Here is a 25,022-nt window from a genome sequence, read left to right on the forward strand (position 1 = left end):
GGGCACAGACAGATATAGGGGAGGTAATGACAGAAGTGATTCAGGTGAGTCCAATAATTGCTGATGGGCGTGATGGGGGAAGGCAGGAGTGCATAATGATGGTGGCAGGAGTGCGTAATGATGGTGGCAGGAGTGCGTAATGTTTGGAAGCCTGGCACCCTCGAGCGCCAGGGAGGAAGACCGGGAGCAGGCGTGACAGTTCAACTACAATGGGAATAGACTATAATAGAAACATTGAGTTTTACTGGCCCAGAGAAAGGGAAAAGTCTGTATTCTGTTGCTGACGTTTCCGCTATTTATAAGTCTTATCTTAGAATGTCAGTGTGACAAATATACACGTTGCTAAATCTGTCTCGGTCGATAACAGTAGAGACTTGGTACAGGGCTTTCCTATACTTTTTCATGGTTAAATAAAAGACAATTGGTAGGGTCTCAAACCCCAAATTGTACTTATTTATGTCCTGACAACAACACATGGTCTTTCAAATTGGATAATGTACATTGAGACTAAGCAAGTTGACACATTTTCAGAACTCTGTATGTTTAGTCCATCCTTAAGTTCAGATACGAGCACAAACTCATTCAACCTAATATGGTCATGAATGTGTGACATCTTGTTCCTGCTGAGAATGCACTGGGCACAACCACTGTCATGGCCTGAGTCCATACATCTCAAACCATGAATTATACACAAACCTAAAGGCTTGCAGCATGCAGCATCTGCCATTTAATTAACTCACAGACCACATCATAACCCACATCAAGACACCAATGGGAATAGGAGCCCCTACACACACACACACACACACACACACACACACACACACACACACACACACACACACACACACACACACACACACACACACACACACACACACACACACACACACACACACACACACACACACACACACACACACACACACACACACACACTCGTCCTGGTAACACACACACACTCATCCTGGTAACACACACACACACATTCGTCCTGGTAACACACACACACAAGGTGAAGTGATCGAACTTAGAGAGCTTTTTAAGATGTTTGCAGCATGTATTTATTTTATTTGACCAGGTTAGTCTCATTTAGATAAAAACTATATATATTTGAAAACTGAGCATTCATGTCTGTATTTGCAAATTCATGTTATCAGAGTCATCATCAGGTTATACCAGATGTTAGACAAGGTAGGGCTGGGCGCACCTTGTCTGAGTTAAATAAATCACTCTAGACTGGTAGGTAAAAGACATGCAGACCTTACGTTAATGATGAGATGGATCTCGACAACATAGAAAATATGTCTTGGAACATGCATGGGCTACACGGACTGCTAACCTATAAAACCCAGCAGAAGATAGGTCATGTCTGAGGTATGACTCAGCACACACACAGACCATGTCTTTTGAAATCAGAAATCAGAAATCATATACATTCAGTATATGCTCATCCTTCTTTCTGTTCTTTCTCCATCTGCCTCCAAGTGCCTGGGCCCTGGTCAAAACATAAGACAACTTGCAAGGCAAGATTGAACCATGGACTAGACGTCTCTATCACTCTAAAGTGCCTATAGCTGATTTACAGCCATCGGCCTGAGCCTGATGAATGTCACTTAGGGCATTAAATGCTGTCTAAATTCTGTTTTATGGTGACCCCTATCCTCAGAGAGGGGTCAACCTCTGGTTTCATAGGTTGCTAGAATTTAGAACCTATCGGAGGGTGAACATTTGCTGTTACTGGCAGAGAGGTTTGGAACTCTCTTTTTTATTGGCCTTAACTCATTTACCGCATAGTGATGTCACCGTAATTTCAGGCCGTAATTTCAAACAGCTTTTACACTAAAAGGGCATTATCATAATTTTCACAATTTCAAGGTATTATTCTAGCCTCATAGTTTGGAGATATGTAAAACACAGGAAAATAATGTTTTTGACTGCACTCTGCCTTTAAAGGTGACTGTACCAGGATGGAAGCAGAATGAAATAACTCTGCCCATCTACTTTACCAGTTGAACAGGTTGAGTGTTGAAGCTTGTGAAACCAATTCTGTTCTAGAGGATTACCTGAGAACCTGAAACAGACAAATGGCATACTTTCAAATAGGGTCCCTTTATACACACCACAAAGGTTGAGTGACATAGGAAGATAGATGTGTGTGTGTGTGTGTGTGTGTGTGTGTGTGTGTGTGTGTGTGTGTGTGTGTGTGTGTGTGTGTGTGTGTGTGTGTGTGTGTGTGTGTGTGTGTGTGTGTGTGTGTGTGTGTGTGTGTGTGTGTGTGTGTGTGTGTGTGTGTGTGTGTGTGTGTGTGTGTGTGTGTGTTGGGGCAAATTATTGCACCAATAAAATTCATGGCAGCCAGCCAAGATTGAAATAATTTGTTATTTTACAAGCATGTAAGGCTGCAGTGATCCAATCAATAAGAGGCACCAAGATCCGTTTTGTCAATATATGCTTATTATAGGGAATGTAAGTAAATAAATCAGTGTTTGGTTTCTTTTAGTAGCCTACAAATCATCAAACAATGAAATTAAACCTATTACTTACCTAAAGATGTATTATAGGCTATGCTGTGCTTAATTTCCCTCTTTTTCAGTGTAAATCAGTGAAGTTTGTAGCCACAACAACATCATTAGATATCAAATGTCAAACCAAATGGACAGTAAAATCAGATAACATAGGATAGCTTGTGCCTGGTAAAATCACTAACATCATTCTTTCCGTAGAAATGCACTACAGTAGCAGCCTCCAACAATGGGGAGAGGTATGTAGAATCCGCTCCTCTGATTGGTTCGGAAGGCTCCGTCAATGGTCTTGCGAAATTTTTTCCAAACAAAAATGAGGTATTGAAGCGAGAAGTTTTAGTCCGACCAGCCTCTGCGATACTCACAGTCCACACATTTGCACGGATTTAAACTCCTCCTTTGGACTGACTGAACGGGACGCCGAACTACGCTGTTCGTTGTGTGATACAAAGTAACCGAAAGGAATCGTTTTTGCTACTTTGTAGCAGTGGATATTGACTTTGGTTGTAAATCTAAAACAAATATGACTTCATTCAATAAGGGACCAGCCTACGGGTTATCAGCAGAGGTGAAAAGCAAAGTGAGTAAAGAACTAAAAAGTAAATCATTTGTTTGTTTTTTTATAACCACATTTTGGTTTGTAAATTATTGCCGTTATGGATAAACCAACTGAACCAACCAATTGCTGCTGCAGCTGAAATGGGCTACAGAGTTGAACATGTGAGTCGTCCTTGGTTTAATAGTTTGATGCACTGTTATGGCAGATCATCTTTGATTATGATTAATAGGCTACAAGGGCCATTTTCATATGGGGCTATCCCCTACAGAAATTTAGACGGAAAAAAACAAGTTTAACACATTAATTAAACAGTTTTTTAAAACTACCAACTGTTTTTACTTAAGTGTTTTCAAAAAGAATCACTGGAAGTAGCATGAGTGTAAGCCAACTAAACCCAATGCAGTGGGACAGGGAGGAGTTCGCTAGTGATGGTTGGTTCGAACGTTTTTTTATTTTTTTACATTTTTTTAACAGTTAACCGAATCACGTCTGTGAAAGAGCCTTTTTTTAAATTCTCTCCAGACAACGATTAACTGCAGAAAAGTTATACAAACATTCTCTGAATATTATAATTACTCACTGCAGGAACAATAGTAAGGTGAGACTTTTTCTGGTCCACACATTTATGCAGTGCGTTGTTTTTTTTCTTCTTCAGGGCGCCCAATAATGTCGTCATGTAAAGCTGTAGGATATTTGAACTCTCATGTCAAGATCTGACATAGAGCTAGGCAACTTTGTAGGTTTTACATTAGAGATCGGTTATTACTGAACGAATAGCCATTTTAGGAGCCAAATCACCTGCTGTTTTAACTGACCTGAGCCAAATAAGCCAGCTCACTGATAAGACTGACGTCATTAGTCTGCAGTATAGGGGCAATGGGTAGGCTATGCCCCCACATTTAAATGTGGCAATGGTTTAAAGCCACAATCCTGAAATTGTGTTTCAGCCAAATGGCAGCCCATATAAATGAGAGATGTAACCACCAAATCTCTATTTTTGATGTAAAAGACACTTTTTTTTGTTTGTGATTTCACATTTTTGAGAAACCTGCTCCAAACAGCAAGTCACTTCCTCAAATCACTTAGCCATGAACTCACTTCTAAAAACAGAATCTCTGCTGTTTTCTTTGACAGTCTCTCTTTGGTCAATGTATTACAAGTTATGACTCTTACATAGGTTAGTATCAAATTATTTGTTATTTAAAAATAAAAATAGTGGAATTTTACCCCCAACTTCATGTTATCCAAGTACGATCTTGTCTCATCGCTGCAACTCCCCAACAGGCTCGGGAGAAGCGAAGGTTGTGTCATGCATCCTCCGAAACATGACCCGCCTAGCCGCTCTTCTTAACAACCACTGACTTAACTCAGAAGCCAGCCTCACCTATGTGTCAGAGGAAACACTGTTCAACTGACGATCGTGGTCAGCTTGCAGGCGCTCGGTCCGCCACAAAGAGTTGGTAGAATGCGATGAGCCAAGTAAATTCGATCAGCATATCGAATGAGCGACATGAGCTGGTAGCATTCTGGACCATTGCTACTCTAACTTCCACGATGCATGCAAAGCCCGCCCTCCCTTCGGCAAATCTGACCATGACTCCATTATGTTCCTCCCAGCCTACAGACAAGAAACTAAAACAGGAAACACCTGTGCTCAGATCTATCCAACACTGGTCTGACCAATCGGATTCCAAGCTTCAAGATTGCTTTGATCACGTGGACTGGGATTTGTTCCAGGTAGCCTCAGGCAACAACATTTACATATACGCTGACTAGGTGAGCACATTTATTAGTCTGTGCATCGGTGGGGATGTACCCACTGACTATTAATACCTTCTCTAACCAGAAACTGTGGATTCATGGCAGCATTCGCGCAAAACTGAAAGCACGAAGCACCGTTTTTAATTATGGCTAGGTGACTCAAAACATGACCGAAAACAGTGTAGCTATTCCCTCCGCAAGGCAATCAAACACGCAAAGTGTCAGTATAGAGACAAAGTAGAGTCACAATTCAACGGCTCAAACGGGAGACCTATGTGGCAGGGTCTACAGTCAATCACAGGTTACAAAAAGAAAACCAGCCCTGTTGCAGACATCAACGTCTTGCTCCCAGACAAATTAAACAACTTCTTTGCTCGCTTTGAGGACAATGCTGTGCCACTGACATGGCCCGCTACCAAAGCCTGTGAGCTCTCCTTCACCGTGGCCAACGTGAGTAAAATATTTAAACATGTTTACCCTCACAAGGCTGCCGGCCCAGATGGCATCCCTTGATGTGTCTTCAAAGCATGCGCAGACCAGCTGGCTGGTGTGTTTATGAACATATTCAATCAATCCCTATCCCAGTCTGCTCTTCCCCACAGGCTTCAAAATGGCCACCATTGTTCCTGTTCCCAAGAAAGCTAAGGTAAACTGAACTAAATGACCATTGCCCTGTAGCACTCACTTCTGTCATCATGAAGTGCTTTGAGAGACTAGTCAAGGATCATATCACCTCCACCCTACCTAATACCCTAGACCCACTCCAATTTGCTTACTGCCTCAATAGGTCCACAGACTATGCAATCGCCATCACACTGCACACTGCCCTATCCCATCTGGACAAGAGAAATACCTATGTAAGAATGCTGTTCATTAACTACAGCTGAGCATTTAACACCATAGTACCCTCCAAACTGGTCATTAAGCTCGAGACCCTGGGTCTCGACCCCGCCCTGTGAAACTGGGTCCTGGACTTTCTGACTGGCCACCCCCAGGTGGTGAGGGTAGGAAACATCTACCCAGCTGATCCTCAACACTGGGGCCCCACAAGGGTGCGTTCTCCGCCCTCTCCTGTACTCTCTGTTCACCCATGACTGTGTAGCCATGCACGCCTCCAACTCAATCATCAAGTTTGCAGACGACACTACAGTGGTAGGCTTGATTACCAACAATGATGAGAATGCCTACAGGGAGGAGGTGAGGGCTCTCGGAGTGTGGTGTCAGGAAAATAACCTCACTCAACAAAACAAAGGAGCTGATCGTGGACTTCAGTAAACAGCAGAGGGAGCATCCCCTCATCCACATCGACGGGACAGTAGTGGAGAAGGTGGAAAGTTTTATGTTCCTCGGCGTACACATCACGGACAAACTGAAATGGTTCATCTACACAGACAGCACAGTGAAGAGGGCGCATCAGCGTTTTTTCAAGAGGCTGAAGAAATTTGGCTTGTAACCGAAACCACATACTTTTATAGATGCACAATCGAGAGCATCCTGTCGGGCTGTATCACTGCCTGGTACGGCAACTGCTCTGCCCATAACCGTAAGGCTCTCTAGAGGGTAATGTGGTCTGCACAACGCATCACCGGGGGCAAACTACCTGCCCTCCCAGGACACCTACAGCACCCGATGTCATAGGAAGGCCAAACAGATCATCAAGGACAACAACCACCCAAGCCACTGCCTGTTCACACCGCTATCATCCAGAAGGTGAGGTCAGTACAGGACATCAAAGCTGGGACAGAGAGACTGGAAAAACAGCTTTTATCTCAAGGCCATCAGACTGTTGAACAGCCATCACTAACATAGAGTGGCTGCTGCCAACTTACAGACTCAAATCTCTGGCCACTTTAATACCTTTCTTTAGTCACTTTAAATAACACTACTTTAATGTCTACATATCCTACATGATTCATCTCATATGTATATACCATATTCTATACCATCTACTGCATCTTGCCTATGCCGCACGGCCATCGCTCATCCATATATTTATATGTACATATTCTTATTCATCTCTTTACATATGTGTGTGTATAAGGTAGTCATTGTGAATTTGTTAGATTACTTGTTAAATATAAAAGGAATAGAAGCACAAGCATTTTGTTACACTCGCATTAACATCCGCTAACCATGTGTATGTGACCAATAAAATTGGATTTGATATCCCACTGGTTCATAACATTGGCCTAGGCTACCGAAGTTGTCCCCCTGTAGGAAATGACTGAATAATGACATCATCGATCAGCCTATCCATCGGAAACAGGACAGTCAAGGCTGAAGGCGCATAGCCTACTCAGGCCCATGTGTAATGTTTATGTGAAACTGTGTCTCGTGTACAGTTTCTATCTGCCCTGTCTCGGTTTGAATTGATAGCAGTGGTGCCAGATGGCAGCCAATGTTTCTCTCTCTCTGATAAAAGATAAGCATGCAGCCATAGCCTGCTGTTGGCCAATGATAATGAATATTTTTCAACAATCCTTGAGGAGAAATTTACCAGGATCGCAAAACCTTGTGAACAACACAGTGGAATCAAGGCTACTGTATTTAAGTGTGTTGCAGAACGATGAGATCATCAACAAACCCAGTGTTAGAGTAGCCTACACAGTCCATTCATACATTGCCTTGCACTGGTTGGCTTTCAAAGTGACAGATTTCTATGTCAACATTTGGCACACTAAGTCAGGAATTTGTCAAACACTCCAGCAGATTGTGAATTTATCAAGCTCCAATTAAATACACACTGCAGAAACTGGAGGAAACTATATATGCAATCACTCGTATTGTATGGGCTTCTTTGGAAGTCACATGTCAGAGATGCTTAGAATTCCTCAATGATTCCTCTCTATTACCAACATCCCCTAGTCTCACATTGCCACACTTCCTGAACGTGAGAAACTGGAACCTGGAAACTGGCAACAAACAACCCAATCTGAAAGATCTCTAATTCACTGAGCTATGGTGCTCTCTCTCTCTCTCCTATGATTTGTGTCATTTTGAGAGGTCTCTCTGCCTGAAGCTGGGATTTTACAAGTATAAATTCATTAAGCTGTGGTTCCAAGCAGAGTTAAAATCCTGTGGCTCAAACCATCTGTTTCTCATGCCTTAATGAGACCCGACCACCTCATTCCTTAATTAGCACAGTTTCTGTTGTGGTCCATCTGATCCACAAAGTGGTTCAAGACCGGCTACAGTTTTAGGCTACTGCGCCATGTCTCCTAGCTGTACCTACCGCCCCTGTTTTACATTTGTACTTTAATTCACATTGTGGTGGTATGAAAAGCTTGTAGTTAAGGTAATCTCTTGAACCTTGACAGGATCAGATGAGCGATACTAGTACAGCCAAACGCTGGCTCAGCCGGGAAAATATTAGTGACGTTAGCTCTCGTTCTTCTAATGCGTGTGTGCTTTCTGATATTTTCCAGGGTGGCTGCCAACACACATGCTTTATTTGAGGGCTAATTGTGATAAATATCCAGTGCATTCTGAAAGGGGAAATGGAAAGCAGCTTAGTTTCCAATGTAAATGCTCGCTAATGTCGAAAGATGACCAGCAACTGTCATTCAACCACACACACGCGCACTTTAAATGAATAATAGTTGTGGTCCTTTCCTGCTTGATTATGTTAGAGGAAAAAGCTGAAGCTGAATGTTTGGAACGGTCTGTGTTCCAAAGTTACTTTCCTCAGCCCATATTGTTTATAAAGTCAAACCACCACTTTACTTATTTGTAATCAAACAAGCCAGCAGTGCTTTCCAAGGGATCACCGCCAATCAGGTTGAAGTGTTGACCAAATGTTTGACTGACTGACTAACTGGTGTTTTTTTGGGGGCTGGGACTTCTCAAGTGTTTGTAAAATAGTGCAGGAATTCCCTCCGGAGCCTGGGAGCACATGAACTCACATCTGTCATATCTTTCCTACAGCAGTTGGAGGGTGGTGAAGTTAGTTTGACTGCTCTTGTTAGGGTAGAGCTTTTAGCTGAATCCGGTCCTGTGTGAAAGAGGGAGTCGTATTAATGAGGTCAGAAGACGTTGGGTCACCACCAAGTAGCCTATAGCCCTCCTGAGAATTTCATGTTGCGTTTTGTTTTCATTTCAGCCCAAAGGTTTCGGAAGTAAAGATTTCCACCCAGACAATAACAACTTAATGTTAGGTTTGTTTCTCACCCAAAGGGTTTCAGTAGTAAATATTATATTTTCTCCAGCTGGGTCTGATAGGAGATCCCATCACATTTATCTGATTACTCACTAATACATGCTTGCTAAAATAGTTGATCGTAGATAGTGGGGCTACAAAGACTCGCCATTCATGTAGGTCTGAATCTGCCTTGTTTGTTTTTCCCCTCCATTGAAGTCTTTGGGTGGGCGAGTTGTTGGTTCCTCAAGCAAACAGAGCATTTGGTTGTATATCTCTGCTGAATCTTTGGCAGGAAAAAGATTGCAGACGTGCAGTCTTGGAACCACAAGACACACAACAATACAAGCTCTGTCCATCTCCTCTGCTCTCCTCTACCTCAATGTGTGTTTTCTCTAGTGCCCCTGGAGCAGGCAGGGAGACCTGGATAGGAGCCCGGGGATGGCTGAATGAGGCCCATCTCGGGCTTCCCTGGCTTTGAAACAGAACATGAAACATGAGTCTAGGTAGTCCTTCTCAAAAGTCCAGGTAGCCCCTCCATGTTTTAGTCTGTTTTCTATGCTTTGGTGCCAAATGAAAATGACCCAGATATGTGGTGGAGGACTGGTTATTGTGGGGTTGTTTCCCCCCCCCCCCTTTTTAAATAGTAAAACACAATACCATTACTACCAATGTGGGGGGAGCGCTGCAGGGAGAAGTGTTGGGGGATGGAGTGTTCCCCTGCTATTTGCTGACGGGAGACAATTCCCTCCCTGCTATGGTTCAGGCTGGATTTTCTTTTCACAGTGAGACTGATTCCTGAATTCCTTGTTCTGTTGCGTTAACCCCTGAGATGCTGTTTTGGGGTGAACAGAAATTGAGCCCTTTTCCTGAAACCATTGTTCAGCTTTTTTTACTTTCACATCCAAGATCGACACTGTGCGTTTCACCAACCTTGACATGTTCAACTTTGATGAAGGCTAATGTTAGCTAGTGCACTTATTTGTGCTAACACTATTGCCTGTAACAACATGTTAAAGGCTTAATCTACGATTTGTTGACTCTGGACTTTTTTGTTATTGTTAGTTGGTTTCTTGCTTAATTAACATCTAGCTCTTTCCACATGTCTCAAGTTTGGTTTTTATTAAGGCTCCAAACTACATGTAAACATTTTCTAGTTCACTACATATTCTATAGCACGGCCAATCACTTCACATTATGTGGTCTACGGAGCATTTTCAGAGCTAACGGATAGTGGTTAAATATGAATGAATACCAGCTGGACTGTTTGTTCAATACTTCGTCATGTGTGTGTGATTGAACAAATAATTAATCAAGTGGGGGTCATTCTGGTCATAGACTCTGTCAAGTTCCCTGTTGGAGATGCCCTCAATTCTTTAAGATATTGTATAAATGGGATCGATAGGGACGTGGTCCTGTGGTGGGAACCACAATCAGCGGAAATGTTCAAGAGCGCCACCTATAGAGGTTGATAAACCTCAAACTTTCATTAAAATTGACATACAATATACTGAATTAAAGCTACACTCGTTGTGAATCTATCCACCAAGTCAGATTTGTAAAATGCTTTTCGGCGAAAGCACGAGAAGCTATTATCTGATACCATGCACCCTCAAAATACTGCAGTCACCTAACACGACAGATTTTGCGTTAGCCGGCGCAAACCAAAAACGCTGAAATAAAATATAAAACATTCATTACCTTTGACGAGCTTCTTTCTTGGCACTCCTGGATGTCCCATAAACATAATTTAGGGTCTTTTTTCGATTAAATCGGTCCATATATAGCCTAGATATCGATCTAAGAATACTGTGTGATAAACGGAAAAAAATAGCGTTTCGTAACGTAACGTCATTTTTTAAAATTCAAAAAGTCGACGATAAACTTTCACAAACCACTTCGAAATACTTTTGTAATGCAACTTTAGGTATTAGTACACGTTAATAAGCGCTAAAATTCATCAGGAGGCGATGTAAATTCTTTAGCTGTCCTTGTCGAAAACATGTCTGAAGAAAGCTCGACCAAAACATCCGGTCAGAGACCGGAGGGAAGTGGTTCCCTTGATTCGGTTAGACCAAGAATCAATTGCGAATCAAATGGCAAGACTCTAGACAACGTGTGGAAGCTGTAGGCACTGCAACCTCGGCCTACTTTAATTCGGTTCACTTTGAACAATTCCTTGAAGTCGCGGATGGATATTTTTTTCCATTTTCAGTGATTATATTTTCATGCACTTTTCGATGAAACGCACGTTCTGTTATAGTCACAGCTGTGATTTAACCAGTTTTAGAAACGTCTGAGTGTTTTCTATCCACACATACTAATCATATGCATATACTATATTCCTGGCATGAATAGCAGGGCGCTGAAATGTTGCGTGATTTTTAACAAAGCTGCGAAAAGCTGCTTAAATTCTCGACCTCTAACAGGTTTTTGTAAGGAACTTCATGACTATATAATTCCCTTTCACTATAAATTATTTCAAAGAGAAACAATACCAGACTGGATGATACACATGTTATTGATTTTAAACAACGATTGCCTCAACAGTGGTGTATCTAGCCTATATTGAATTGATCGTGTTGGACTTCTGGGGCATTTTCTCCCTTTTAAACCTTCTTCTCCGTCCAGATGTTTTTCTAGGTTCTGCAACGTCATCAGGAAATGCTTTGGAGTACAGTGTTGGGTTGTGGAAGACGGGCTTGTCTGGGGTTCAATTCCAGTGGGGTTTAGCCCATGTAGCTTTCCAGATTTCTCCTCAGAAGCTTTCCGTTTAACGACTCCAACACATAAGAGAACCGGGGGGAGTTGGCAGTGTTCCTAGACTAGTACTGCTGTGCTGGGAGAGAAGTGAAGAGAAATCTCTCCCCTCCCTGATTTCTCTGAGGGCTCTGTGTGTTCTCGGGTGATGGTTTGGCTTCCAGCTGCTATCAGTCAGTGGCACAAAAAGCCTCTGATGAATTTTTGTAAATGACAGTGTGCTGTCAAGCTGTTCAGAAGGGATGGACAAGTTCCTCTATAACCCTTCCACTCCATCCCAGTCCTCTCATTGAGTCATGTTTTGCAACTAGAACCCCACTTTGGTCTTTTTACAAGATGGAGGGACGTTTGAAGATTTGCCTTTGCCTGTTATTATGTGAGAACAGGGCCTCGTTTCTCACTCTCTCCCTCTCTCTCACACACACACACACACACACCGCTTCAGAGAGGGCATGTCTTTCTGGTGACGGCCTTCACATTCCAGCTGACAGGATTTAGTGTGTGTGTGTGTGTGTGTGGGGGGGGGGGGGGGGGGTGATAAACTGCAGTTAAATGAAAACAAGCCTTTCTCTGCCGAGTAGGGGGGGAAGAAGTTGGCTACAAGTTTATGGGCTTCAAGCTTTCAGTCTCGCATAGTAGTGCTAAAAGGCTGTCATTACCCCAATGGCTTTATTAGCTTTCAAATGCCTGGTTTACATTGCTACATAGCCTACATATAGCATCGCTCTTGAATCCCAGTATTAACATGTGGTGCTAAAGAGCTAATATCCGCACACTGGGAATAAGCTACAGTTGTAGAGTAAAGGTGAAACAAAGAATGGACTATAATGTGAGGAGTGGAGTGGAATGGAGGCAAGATGCTTTGTCTTCTTCCTCTTTGACTAGATATAGAGATGTATAGAGATGAGGTTGTTTTGTTTAACTGACTCCCGTGTGAACTGTGCAGTGCACTTTTTAAAAGCCCATGTTTATAGGACATAGGCCAATGTTGAAGTGTTTGTTTACTATGGAATATGAACTAATGGGTGACTGTAGCTGCGAAGCACAGTTAAATATACTCAGTAGTGTGACATTTGTAAAAAGGACCTGGAAACATTCCATGGCATTGCGCAATCTAATTGTGGATAATTTACAGTACTTAGTCATTTACAGTAGATTACAACTCATTCAATGTACCATTTTTAGCAGATCCAGAGAGCCAGCTTGGAAAGTTTCCAAGCCCTTGACTTCTCGTGGTGTGTGTAATGGAGAGAAAGCAGTGGGAGAAGAAGAGGAGCATTGCATTGTAATTGGCTTCACATTCACATACACACTTCCTCTTCCTCCGATGGCTACTGTCCATGCCATGATGCCAATAGCATCACTTCCCCTCTGAGCTGTGTCCTGGTGCACATTAGCTACCCAGCATCATAGTGCGCTGACCTGGGAGAACGGACTGTCACTAAAACACAAGACAATAATAAATAGATTATTGCCATTTATTTTCCTGGCAATAGACCAGGATTAAAGTGCTCTAGAAAAAACTACATCGGACTACACCAATGGCCTTAAGTGTCTTCGTTTGTGCTAGTGTCTGTCAGTCTCGAAAATAGCTTCTCTTTTAGTTCTCAGTAAACCGTGGTTGCATCATGGGCTCCCTTATGAACAACGTGAATTTGTGTTTTTTTTCTCGGCTTTGAAGCCGATGTGGGAATCTGAAAGCATTTCTGACGTAATGTTGGGTCTCACTAGGACGGTTGACATCTTTACTGTTTGTTTGGACCCAATAAGGTTCTAACAACAATCTATATTACATGAATCACTTAGCTAAATCACTTAGACTGCTGCGCCACTCAGGAGCCAAATGCACGGCATCTCAGTGCTAGTGGTGTCACTGTAGACCCTAGTTCAATTCCAGGCTGTATCACAACCGGCCGTGATTGGGAGTCCCATAAGGTGGCGCACAATTGGCCCAGCGTTTGTCTGGGTTAGGCCATCATTGTAAATAAGAATTTGTTCTTTAAACCTTCTTAAGGATCGGAACCTTTTTTTTTTCTCTCAATTTTCACCTAAAATGACATATCCAAATCTAACTGCCTATAGCTCAGGACCTGAAGTAAGGATATGCATATTCATGATACTATTTGTTTGTGGAAATGTGAAATGAATGTAGGAGAACATAACACATTTGATCTGGTAAACGATAATACAAAGAAAAAAAACATGATTTTTTTTTGTTCAATCATCTTTGAAATTCAAGAGAAAGGTCACAATGTACTGTTCCAGGTTAGGTGCAATTTGATTTTGGCCACTAGATGGCAGCAGTGTGTGTGTGGCAGCAGTGTGTGTGTGTGCAAAGACTGATCAAATGAACCATTGCATTTCTATTCCAAATGTTGTATTGAGACTGCCCAAATGTGCCTAATTTGGTTTATTCATAAATGTTCAAGTAAATAACTGTACCCTTTACTCAAACAATATAATGGTATTCTTTCACTGTAATAGCTACTGTAAATTGGACAGTGCAGTTAGATTAACAAGAATTTAAGCTTTCAACCCATATCAGATATGTCTGTCCTGGGAAATGTTCTTGTTACTTACAAACTCATGCTAATCACATTAGCCTACATTATGGTCCTCTGTAGCTCAGTTGGTAGAGCATGGCGCTTGTAACGCCAGGGTAGTGGGTTCGATTCCCGGGACCACCCATACGTAGAATGTATGCACACATGACTGTAAGTCGCTTTGGATAAAAGTGTCTGCTAAATGGCATTTATTATTATTATTATATTATTAGCTCAACCATCCCGCGTGGGGGGACACCGATCCCGTAGAGGTTAACTGACTTACCTCGTTAAATAAAAAAATACACGTCTGGTTGGCACAACATTTAAAGCCAAACGTCTGGGCTCTTATGCTATTCCAGACAGAAGGTCAACATTTGAGCTTTAAGCCCCCCCCCAGTCCCAGCCTGTTGATTTACCCCACAGCTCAGTACTTACTCTGCTGAAATGACACCCTATTCTTTTTATGGTGCACTACTTTTCACCAGGGCTCAAATCAAAAGTGGTGCACTAAATAGGGAATAGGGTGCCATTTGGGGCACATATGTAAAAGCCCAGCTTGCTAACAACTTCTTAGTCTTCTCGATGGGGAAAAACATTTTTATTTTATTACGATGTCAAAGGACATTATGAAACACGCCATGCAACCCTGTAGCTTGAACATAGATGTTCCTCTAGGTTCTGACAACTTTTACTAAGCCACTGTGTGCTTTCACCTTCTCAGATCGCAGGCAAATATGACATGCAAAAGGAGGAGGAGCTTCGGTTCTGGATCGAGGAGGTGACGGCGATGGCCATCGGCGAGAACTTCCAGAAGGGCCTAAAGGATGGAGTCATCCTGGGAGAGTAAGTGTCTGTGTGTTTACTGCAGGGCTGACGGTGACAGAGGGTTGACATTGCTGTGTGTGTGCGCCCTCCACACTATGCTGTGATCTGCAGCTAATGTTTGCAGAGTGGAGACTGACTGGGATTTTACATATGAGTAATCAATCACACTCCAGTCTATCCACAGATTGATGTGATGATTTGTGTTTTGTCTGTTTGTATATTCCAGTTGAATAAACATATTGCAGATATTGTCCTCAGCATATTTACCCCCCCAAGGATTATATATATATTTATTTTTCATTGAACTTGAATACTTTAAACTGAATGTGTGTGTAAGATGCATAAACATTTCGCTACACTATATATAATATATGCCATTTAGCAGACGCTTTTATCCAAAGCGACTTACAGTCATGTGTGCATACATTCTACGTATGGGTGGTCCTGGGAATCGAACCCACTACCCTGGCGTTACAAGCGCCATGCTCTACCAACTGAGCTACAGAAGGACCACACCTGCGATAACATCTGAAAAATGTGTACGTGACCAATCAGATTTGATAGACTGACCTTCTCTCTTTCTTAGATTGATAAACAAACTGCAACCTGGCTCGATAAAGAAAATTAACCACTCACAACTGAACTGGCACAAGGTAGGCTAACCTAAACTTCAATATATGGAGTGGTTTAGAGTACTGTCTTCCGTAATAAAATAAAAAGCACAAAGACAAAAGGGTGGCTGTTTAGCTCATTAATACCGTTTTAAGACCTGCAAGCCATATGTCATGCATGGAGAATAAATGGACTCTCTCTCCTCACTCTGGCTCTCACACACACACACACACACACACACACACACACACACACACACAACACCTTCTTTATGGAGTTATTACTTCCTGATGTTCTTACTAAAGCCCCCCCCTCAATCTCTGCTATGCCCATCAGGAGGATATAATGTCACAGAACATTCTGATAGAAATGTAACGTGTAGAAAATATATTGTCTTGTCAGAAATAATAGGGAATCATGCCAGCTCTATTCAATCTATTTCTATCTGTAACCTGTGTTTTGTTCCCCCAGCTGGAGAACCTTGGCAACTTCATCAAAGCCATCCTGGCCTACGGCATGAAGCCCAATGACATCTTCGAGGCCAATGACCTGTTTGAGAACGGCAACATGACCCAAGTCCAGAGCACATTGCTCTCCCTTGCTAGCATAGTGAGTGTGATACCCAGGGGGGTAGAAAGACTTCCTTAATTATGAATAGTATTTAGATTTTTTTTAAACATACAAGACATGTTATGGTACAGTTAGTGTCTGCTGGGAGAAAGACTTTGACACCTATTGTAAAGTGTTATCAAGACATTCTGATAGGGTTCCTTCTCTCCAAGGGACTTGTAGCATCAGTATATTTCCACATTCGTATCTTCTTCCACAGGCAAAGACCAAAGGCATGCACACATCGTGTGACATTGGTGTGAAATACGCAGACAAACAGACACGCCATTTTGATGACGATAAGATCAAGGCTGGACAATGCGTCATCGGACTGCAGGTAAGACATGATGATGCTCAAACAGCCACAGGTTGTTGGACTGTTACTGGATGTGACCTATATAATAACATGTTTTTTTTGTTCATTATTATACCTTTCAATATTTTGCCAATGGAAATCATCCTGATTTTAATGAATGTTTTGTATGTAGCTTATTTAACTGATTATTCAATCGCTTGTAATAGATGTAGGGCGGCAGGTAGCCTAGCGGTTAAGAGAAAAGGGCCAGTAACCTGGTTCTAATCCCCAAACGAACTAGGTGAAGTCGCTCTGGATAAGAGTGTCTGCTAAATGACTAAAATGTAAGTGTAATACGTCTGTTCAGCTATGTTCCTGTGTGTTTTAGATGGGGACCAACAAGTGTGCGAGCCAGGCTGGTATGACAGCATATGGGACCAGAAGACATCTTTACGACCCAAGGTCCCAGACAGACAAGCCTTATGACCAGACCACCATCAGTCTGCAGATGGGTACCAACAAAGGAGCCAGCCAGGTATAACCAATTATGTATATAAACACTGTGAATGTCTATGGGTAGAACGAACACTGATGCATTTATAGGGGTCTACTTCGATGGAACCTATGTAATGGAAGGAACTAGCTAGCAAGTGCTACTTTCAAGAGAGCCAAGGGAATGTAACGGAGAGCAATGGGATCTAGTGTACAATATGACTGAGACTTCACATGGCTTTTCATTGCACATCGCCATAATCACATGGTTGATACGTATATTTGTCTTGAAGACAATCAAAGTCAACAACTGTTTTCCTGGAAAGCTCCTAAAGTGTGCCCCCCCCCCCCCCCCCCCCATCCAGGCTGGTATGTCCTGCCCGGGAACGCGTCGGGACATCTTCGACAATAAGCAGGTGCATCCAGTTGACAACTCCACCATCTCCCTGCAGATGGGCACCAACAAGGTGGCGTCCCAGAAAGGCATGAGTGCGTACGGGCTGGGACGCCAGGTGTACGACCCCAAGTACTGCGGCTCGCCCACTGAGCCCGTCATACATACCAACGGGAGCCAAGGCACGGGTACCAACTGCTCTGAGATCAGCGACAGTGACTATCAGGCAGAGGAATTCCTCCAGGAGGGAGAGGGGGAGGAGTACCCAGTGGCTTATCAGGAAGAGGACAACTACAGCGACGTGGCCCACTACAACAACATCGACCAGGGAATCGACTATTAGGGCTGTCCGGGGCCATCTGGCACTAGCCTGGTCCCAGATTAGTTTGTGCTGTCTTGCCAATGACCATAGGCGTTGGCAAGACCGCACAAACAGATCTGGGACCAGGTTAATCCGGCGCCACCTTAACACCACCACGACCGCTAGACGGAGCAGTATTAAACCAGTGTATTTTATTGATGACAAACAGAGCAAGTCTTTTGCTATCCTCGCTAATCTTTAACATTTTTTTTATTGAAGCACAAGAGATAAATATTGTCGAGTGCGTTCCTTCTCCACCACCTCCCCAACTCTCCTTCCATTTGAGCAGTAGTGTCCATACCGATGTCGTTAAAGCATAAAGTGCTGAGATGGTGTTGGAGATGCTATATTATTATACCATTACATTATGAAGTATGGGACACTGTGAAGTAAAGAATAATTTTGCCAACTTTGTAGCATTTGCAACCATTCTACTTTTTTTTATCCCTTAGACTTCTTTTACTGATCATATCATCCCTTTAAAGGAATGAATTCACCGACTGCTTTGCTTTCTGCCAACCTAAAAGGAACAATTATTACCTTTTTTTACATCAATACAATTGAGTGAGCCTCAGAGTAACCAGTGGCCGTCTCGTCTGTTTAAATTTTTTGGTATGTTTCAATACAAATCACTGCACCATTTATTTTCCTAAAATCGCATAATCGAGTAATTTCTAATGGCTATTCCATTAGACCAGATGCATACAGTAGGGCTAGTCTTATTGTGCCATGTCTCATGTTCTTATAGCCACCCTCCATTCCCACTGTATTTATTGCCATGTCTCTCATTATAAACTAGTGTGGTGTCTGAAAAGGCACCCTATTCCCTATATAGTGCACTACTTTTAGCCAGGGCTCTGGTCTAAAGTAGTGCACTATATAGGGTTCCATTTCAGACGCAGCCTGTCCTGTTATGTAATTATTTTTTTTATATTTTTAAAGCAAAAATGTATGTTCCAAATAAAGCCTATTCCTTGGTTCTCCAAGCTTTCATAGTCTATTGTCAACTTTATTTGCACTGTCTTCCAATCTTTTATCAAATTTCCTCTATATAAATCGGTAATGTAATTGAACCAGAATTAAATGACATGCCTGAAGCAGGAATGATTTTTCCACATTGTGATTCTGATTGGCATTTGCCCTTTAATACTAACTGGTTTGCAGGACTTTTGATTCCATTAGGAAGGCATGCTAGTCTTGTACATTTTATGATGACGAATTGGAACATTGCTGAGCTTTGGTTGTATATTAAAACTATTCATATAGACCTAAAATTACTCTCAATATTCTGTTTGAGGCTTTAGCCACAGTGGATGTCTCTGAGACGGCTTTTGGAAAGCAGCCCTCTGCCTGAATCGATGTCCCACAGTGCAGCAGTTCGTCTCAAAAGTGAAACTAAAATAAGTCTGCAAAATAAAGTCATAGGATTTGTCCAGGCTAACAGTGTTCTACTCAAAAGTATTGCACTATGTAGGGAATAGGATGCCATTACTGACACTCCCACTGGCTGAAGAGAAACTTGCCTGATGTGCCCCTCCATATATCAATTACTGACCATTTTTAGTCATATACTGTTGAAAAATGAATCATTAAAATGTTAACTGCAGTCTGTGTGGCCTAAATAAATAACTGCATTTATGCTGCTTCTCAGGAATTGTTTTTCAATTGTGACAGTAAAGCAGAGCTTGATTAACTGTTCCAATGGCTTGGCCAGAGATCTAAGCCAATAAACAACCATGACAGAGGACAAGCAGCTCAGCCAGCATCCACAGACATTTGTAAACTGAATTTAATTAAGCTAAGCTTTGCTGCTCTCTTTTTGTCCCACTCCTGAATGGAATAAGCAGAAGAAAGGCTGAACTGAAAGCAATGTGATGAGTGTGTTTTGAGAACTAGCATTCCTGTGTTCTGGGAAAGGGATGGTTGAGTGAGTCAGTTCTGAGGGTGGCTGTCTGTTATGGACATGGTGTGTGTGTGTGGAGCGTTAGTGTTGGACATGGTCTGCAAAAAGGCGATGTATGGTAATTCACTCAAGGCCTCAATCTGGATGGAATGTTAAGAGCTGCAGCATATGGTTTACTGGCTTTGTAAAGGCAGACCTAACATAATGTGTTACACGCCACACCATTAACTTTTAGTGGGAATGAATGTACAAAGTGTTTCTCCTTTGAGTCCACAATTATATATTAAGTACATCGCTCAAGGTCTTATAATTCTTGAAATCCACTTGTTTGCTTTCCATTGTCAAATTCACACTATCACAGTTTATGAATCATGCCTACTTATACACTGCGTCATAGTTATTGGTAGCTGACCTCTTGTGTGTCCAGCCATGTGAAGAGCTAGTCAAACAGACTGTGTGTCCATACTGGGCTACATAACACCAAGGACAGTGACACGCCAACTCAACCAATGGGCTTCATGAGAAAACTATGGCATTCATTCAAGAGCTGTCTCCTTTTTTAGCCCCAGTCAGTTCACTGCTTGGGAATAATCAGTGCTTTGTGTGTGAGCTTTGGAATCCAGGACGAAAACGCAAGACTCAATTTTAGAGAAGGCAGTCCAAATAAGGTGGTTACCGCAGCAACCGCAGTAGGAAGGCCTTTAAAGGCAAGGCAGAACTCGAAACGACCAGTCCTGCAGCATGGCGGGAGGCAAACACAAACTGTGTTGATACCTAGCCCCACACACACACACACACACACACACACACTGCTCAGGGCCAAAAACATGTCAGGAAGCCTGTGTACTGAAGGTCTTTGATAAACGATGTGTGGTAACCATTACCCACGGACTGTTACTGTTTAAGAGACTACTTTTCGGTCTTGGTTCATTTCCATATTTGCGGTGTCTTTTGGTCAGTTACAGTAACTTGAGAAAGTTTACCAATGATTTTAATAGGTAACAGAGAAGGTACAGTGGTGTGTATTCACATTGCAGCTGAGGAAATCTAGCATTGTGGCTGACATTGAAGCCTCATCGTTTCTCAATGCCCAGAGATCTTCCAACCAGTCAACACATCTTTGAGAGGACCAGGCTTCAGACGGAGGGTCTGTGGTTTGAAACTGCTTTTAGCTTCATCTCAGGTTATCAACCATGCATATTTTGAAAAATATTTTGGTAATAATACCACCGTGCATATTTCTATTGATTTCATATTACTCGAGTGGCCTGGTTTTACAGTGTAACGTGATAGAGCCGCGCAGGGAATTAATGACACATGATGGATGGTTGGTTGCCTCCAAAGACAATAGAAAAGAAGGAGACTGTGGGCTAGCGTCTCTCCGAGGTCTGGACTTTATTAGCTGAGAGCTCCAGCTAGCTGCTCCTCGGGCTGTAACTCAACGAATCTCGCCTGGGATGGGGGGGAACAGGGGATGAGGGGAACAGGGGTTAGGGGGAGGATATATCAGGCTCCTGACAGATACATGGACATGGAGGCTAGGGGGATGTGTGTGTGTGCGTGTGTGTAGGGCCATTTTCTGCAGCTGACGGGCTGGTGATCATCATGAGATACAGTCACTACTGGTGAGTCTTGGACCCTGATCCAAGACCAGTGGAAGTCCCTTTGCGGGAGCCAGGAGCCCTTTACTAGCCCAGTGAACCTGAACCTGTAAGATTACATTTTAAAAAGAGGAATTGCTGTACCTGACATAGAAACATATTTTAATTGCTTGACTGCCTGTCAAATAAACTGCACAATGAACCGACAATGAATGTGTCTACTGTATTCAAGGGATACCTTTGAATGACAGCATGTCAAACAATGTACAAAGTGCACACAACATCCTTCACTGCTGTCATTAGTTGTGACCTAAACAGATCTAACAATATACATAGGTTGAGTTGGGTCTTGGAGTGAGTATGATGAGGCCCTATCCTCCCTCACATGCCCCTGGATGGCTGTTAGCAAAACGTTTGCATTGCTCAGACTCAGAGAATGTGCACAAGTACAAAGTCAACCACCATTGCACCATAGCCTGTACTAAAAAGGTTCTCTGGATCTTTTTCTCATGGTCACATCCAAGACACAGTACATTCTGCTGCAATGTTAGCATCTGGTTGGAAAGACCAAAGCTTTGCTTCGCCATCAACATACGAATGTTGTACTAAATTCTCCCACTTTTTTCCTTACAATCTCTAATGAAGGAGTAGAGCATCTATAATGCTTCTCAGTTGCCTAGCGTGCTAAGAATTAGCCTCGCGTGTGAAGCCCAAATTGTGTCTTCATTTGGGAAGAGAGGTGCACTAACGCAGCCCTCTGTGGCTAGTGCTAATCTAAACCAGCTGGATGCTGGATGAGAGTCATACGCCATTATCTGTAAATTACTTGTTTCTCAGTCTAGCAATTAGACCTAATTTCCTTGCATGTTGACATTGGGTGAGACAATACAACATTAACCATGGGGGAACAGAGGGAATCTGGTATCTCTATAGTCCAAACACCACGCTGTGAGTTAGTGACAGCAACATGGGCGAACAATGGAGTCAGTATTTCTCCCAGTGAGATGTTGAATACCTCAGATTCAATTTGAGGAAATACAATTAGAAGGCATCCTCTGTTTTACTGTCAATTAGTGTGAGGGCCAGAAGCAAATCCTACTACTGACATATAAAACTCAACAGTAGGACTAGAGTGTAAAGAGTACCAGGCAGAGACTATTTCAGTCTCGATCCTATCTCACCACACAAACATGACTAACGTTTCTGCTTTTGTAACATAACCTGTACTTTGGTAGAATTCCTTTAGTTGGTTGAAAGCTAATAACTACACAACCAAAGCCTGAAACAAGCATTCCAGACCCCGAAGACTATTATGTACTCAGTGACTAAGATACCGTAGAATAGTATTGAGTACAGTTTATACATATGAGATGAGTAAGTCAAGATACGGAGACATTATTAAAGTGGCTGGTGTTTCATTTCCTTGAAGTGGCCAGTGATCCCTAATCTATGTGTCATGTTGGTATGAGGTATTCGGGAGACAGGCGCAGGAATGCGTAATATGATTTTTTATTATACCCAAATTACAGTGTGCCGTGTAAAGGCACGGGGACGAAGACCAAACAAACACTATGCAAAACACAGGGTTGAAACCCAAACAAAAGAGTGAGGAGTACCTCGAATAAATACACATGCACATTGATTAACACACGGGACGAGACCCGTAATCATCTGCGCAAACTACAATGGCACGAAAGCCAAAACACACAGCACAGGTTCTCACATGAACCAACGGACATTGTAATAGTAATCGACAGGACAATGGTAAACCAAGGACACACTTAGAAAAATTAATAATCACTGGGAATAGGGTCCAGGTGTGCGGAGTATATCGTGTCACTATGTTTATAGGCAGCTAGCTGTCTTTGATGTGCTGGAGATGGCTGTTTAACAGTCAGTGGTGTAGTATAGAATATAATACAGTATATACAAATGAAATGGGTGATGTAATATGTAAACACAATTTAAAAGTGACTAAGATACCGTAGAATAGTGTGGAGTGCAATTTATATATATGTAATGCTAGATACTGATGTGCTAGTGATGGCTGTTTATCAGTCTGATGGCCTTGAGATAGAAGCTGTTTTTCAGTCTTTCTGTCCCAGAATTAATGCACCTGTACTGACCTCGTCTTCTGGATGATAGCGGGGTGGACAGGCAGTGGCTCGGGTGGTTGATGTCCTTGATGATCGTTTTGGCCTTCCTATGACATCGGGTGCTGTAGGTATCCAGGAGGGCGGGAAGTTACTGAGTCACTTTAATTGTGTGTAAATATTGCTCACCCATCTCATATGCATATACTGTATTCTATACTATGCCACTGTATCTTAGTCCAATGCCACTGACATATATGTAAACTCAGCAACAACAAAATATCTATATTTTTCAGGACCCTGTCTTTCAAAGATAATTCATAAAAATCCAATCTTCATTGTACATTTACATTTACATTTAAGTCATTTAGCAGACGCTCTTATCCAGAGCGACTTACAAATTGGTGCATTCACCTTATGACATCCAGTGGAACAGTCACTTTACAATAGTGCATCTAAATCTTAAAGGGGGGGGGGGTGAAACCCTGGGAAACAGGGTTTAAACACTGTTTCCCATGCTTTTTCAATTAACCTTAAACAATTACTGAACATGCAGCTGTGGAACGATCATTAAGACACTAACAGCTTACAGATGGTAGGCAATTAAGGTCACAGTTATGAAAACTTAGGACACTAAAGAGGCCTTTCTACTGACTCTGAAAAGCATCAATAGAAAGATGCCCAGGGTCCCTGCTCATCTGCGTGAACGTGCATTAGGCATGAGGACTGCAGATGTGACCTGGGCAATAAATTGCAATGTCCATATTGTGGCACGCCTAAGACAGCGCTACAGGGAGACAGGACGGACAGCTGATTGTCCTCTCAGTGGCAGACCACATGTAACAACACCTGCACAGGATCGGTACATCCGAACATCACACTTGCGGGACAGGTACAGGATGGCAACAACAACTGCCCAAGTTACACCAGGAACGCACAATCCCTCCATCAGTGCTCAGACTGTCCGCAATAGGCTAAGAAAAGCTGGACTGAGGGATTGTAGGCCTGCTGTGAGGCAGGTCCTCACCAGACATCACCGGCAATAACGTCGCCTATGGGCACAAACCCACCGTCACTGGACCAGACAGGACTGGCAGAAAGTGCTCTTCACTGACGAGTTGCGGTTTTGTCTCTCCAGGGGTGATGGTCGGATTTGCGTTTATCGTCGAAGTAATGAGCATTACACCGAGGCCTGTACTCTGGAGCGGGATCGATTTGGAGTTGGAGGGTCCGTCATGGTCTAGGGCGGTGTGTCACAGCATCATCGGACTGTGCATGTTGTCATTGCAGGCAACGCTCAGCGCTGTGCGTTACAGGGAAGACATTTTCCTCCCTCATGTGGTACCCTTCCTGCAGGCTCATCCTGACATGACCCTCCTGCATGACAATGCCACCAGCCATACTGCTCGTTCTGTGCGTGATTTCCTGCAAGACAGGAATGTCAGTGTTCTGCCATGGCCAGCGAAGATCCCGGATCTCAATCCCATTGAGCACGTCTGGGACCTATTGGATCTGAGGGTGAGGGCTAGGGCCATTCCCCCCAGAAATATC

The 25,022-nt window shown here is 42.8% G+C and overlaps 1 protein-coding gene across 2 annotated transcripts; it reads left to right on the forward strand.

Moving 5' to 3' along the window:
• Positions 1 to 2,849: 2,849 nt before the first annotated feature.
• LOC123991189 (calponin-3-like) lies at positions 2,850 to 18,865 on the forward strand. Of its 2 annotated transcripts, none has more exons than XM_046292507.1 (7): positions 2,850 to 3,105; positions 15,008 to 15,129; positions 15,698 to 15,764; positions 16,195 to 16,332; positions 16,553 to 16,669; positions 17,016 to 17,162; positions 17,485 to 18,865. In XM_046292507.1, exons 1-7 carry the CDS (start codon positions 3,049 to 3,051, stop codon positions 17,854 to 17,856), a joined length of 1,020 nt encoding a protein of 339 aa, XP_046148463.1. In that variant the 5' UTR covers positions 2,850 to 3,048; the 3' UTR covers positions 17,857 to 18,865. The 2 variants fall into 2 exon arrangements, with proteins under 2 accessions (XP_046148463.1, XP_046148464.1); XM_046292508.1 differs by lacking the exon at positions 2,850 to 3,105 and adding an exon at positions 3,210 to 3,245.
• Positions 18,866 to 25,022: the final 6,157 nt, after the last annotated feature.

This window comes from Oncorhynchus gorbuscha, linkage group LG12, assembly GCF_021184085.1.
Source record: "Oncorhynchus gorbuscha isolate QuinsamMale2020 ecotype Even-year linkage group LG12, OgorEven_v1.0, whole genome shotgun sequence".
In the NCBI taxonomy this organism is placed as follows: Eukaryota; Metazoa; Chordata; class Actinopteri; order Salmoniformes; family Salmonidae; genus Oncorhynchus; species Oncorhynchus gorbuscha.

Bases quoted from the DNA above. Each gene is read 5' to 3' on its own strand.
- LOC123991189 (XM_046292507.1), top strand. From the start codon at position 3,049: ATGACTTCATTCAATAAGGGACCAGCCTACGGGTTATCAGCAGAGGTG. The intron at 16,333-16,552 runs GTGAGTGTGATA...CTTCTTCCACAG, and splicing joins TGCTCTCCCTTGCTAGCATA to GCAAAGACCAAAGGCATGCA. The intron at 16,670-17,015 runs GTAAGACATGAT...TGTGTGTTTTAG, and splicing joins AATGCGTCATCGGACTGCAG to ATGGGGACCAACAAGTGTGC.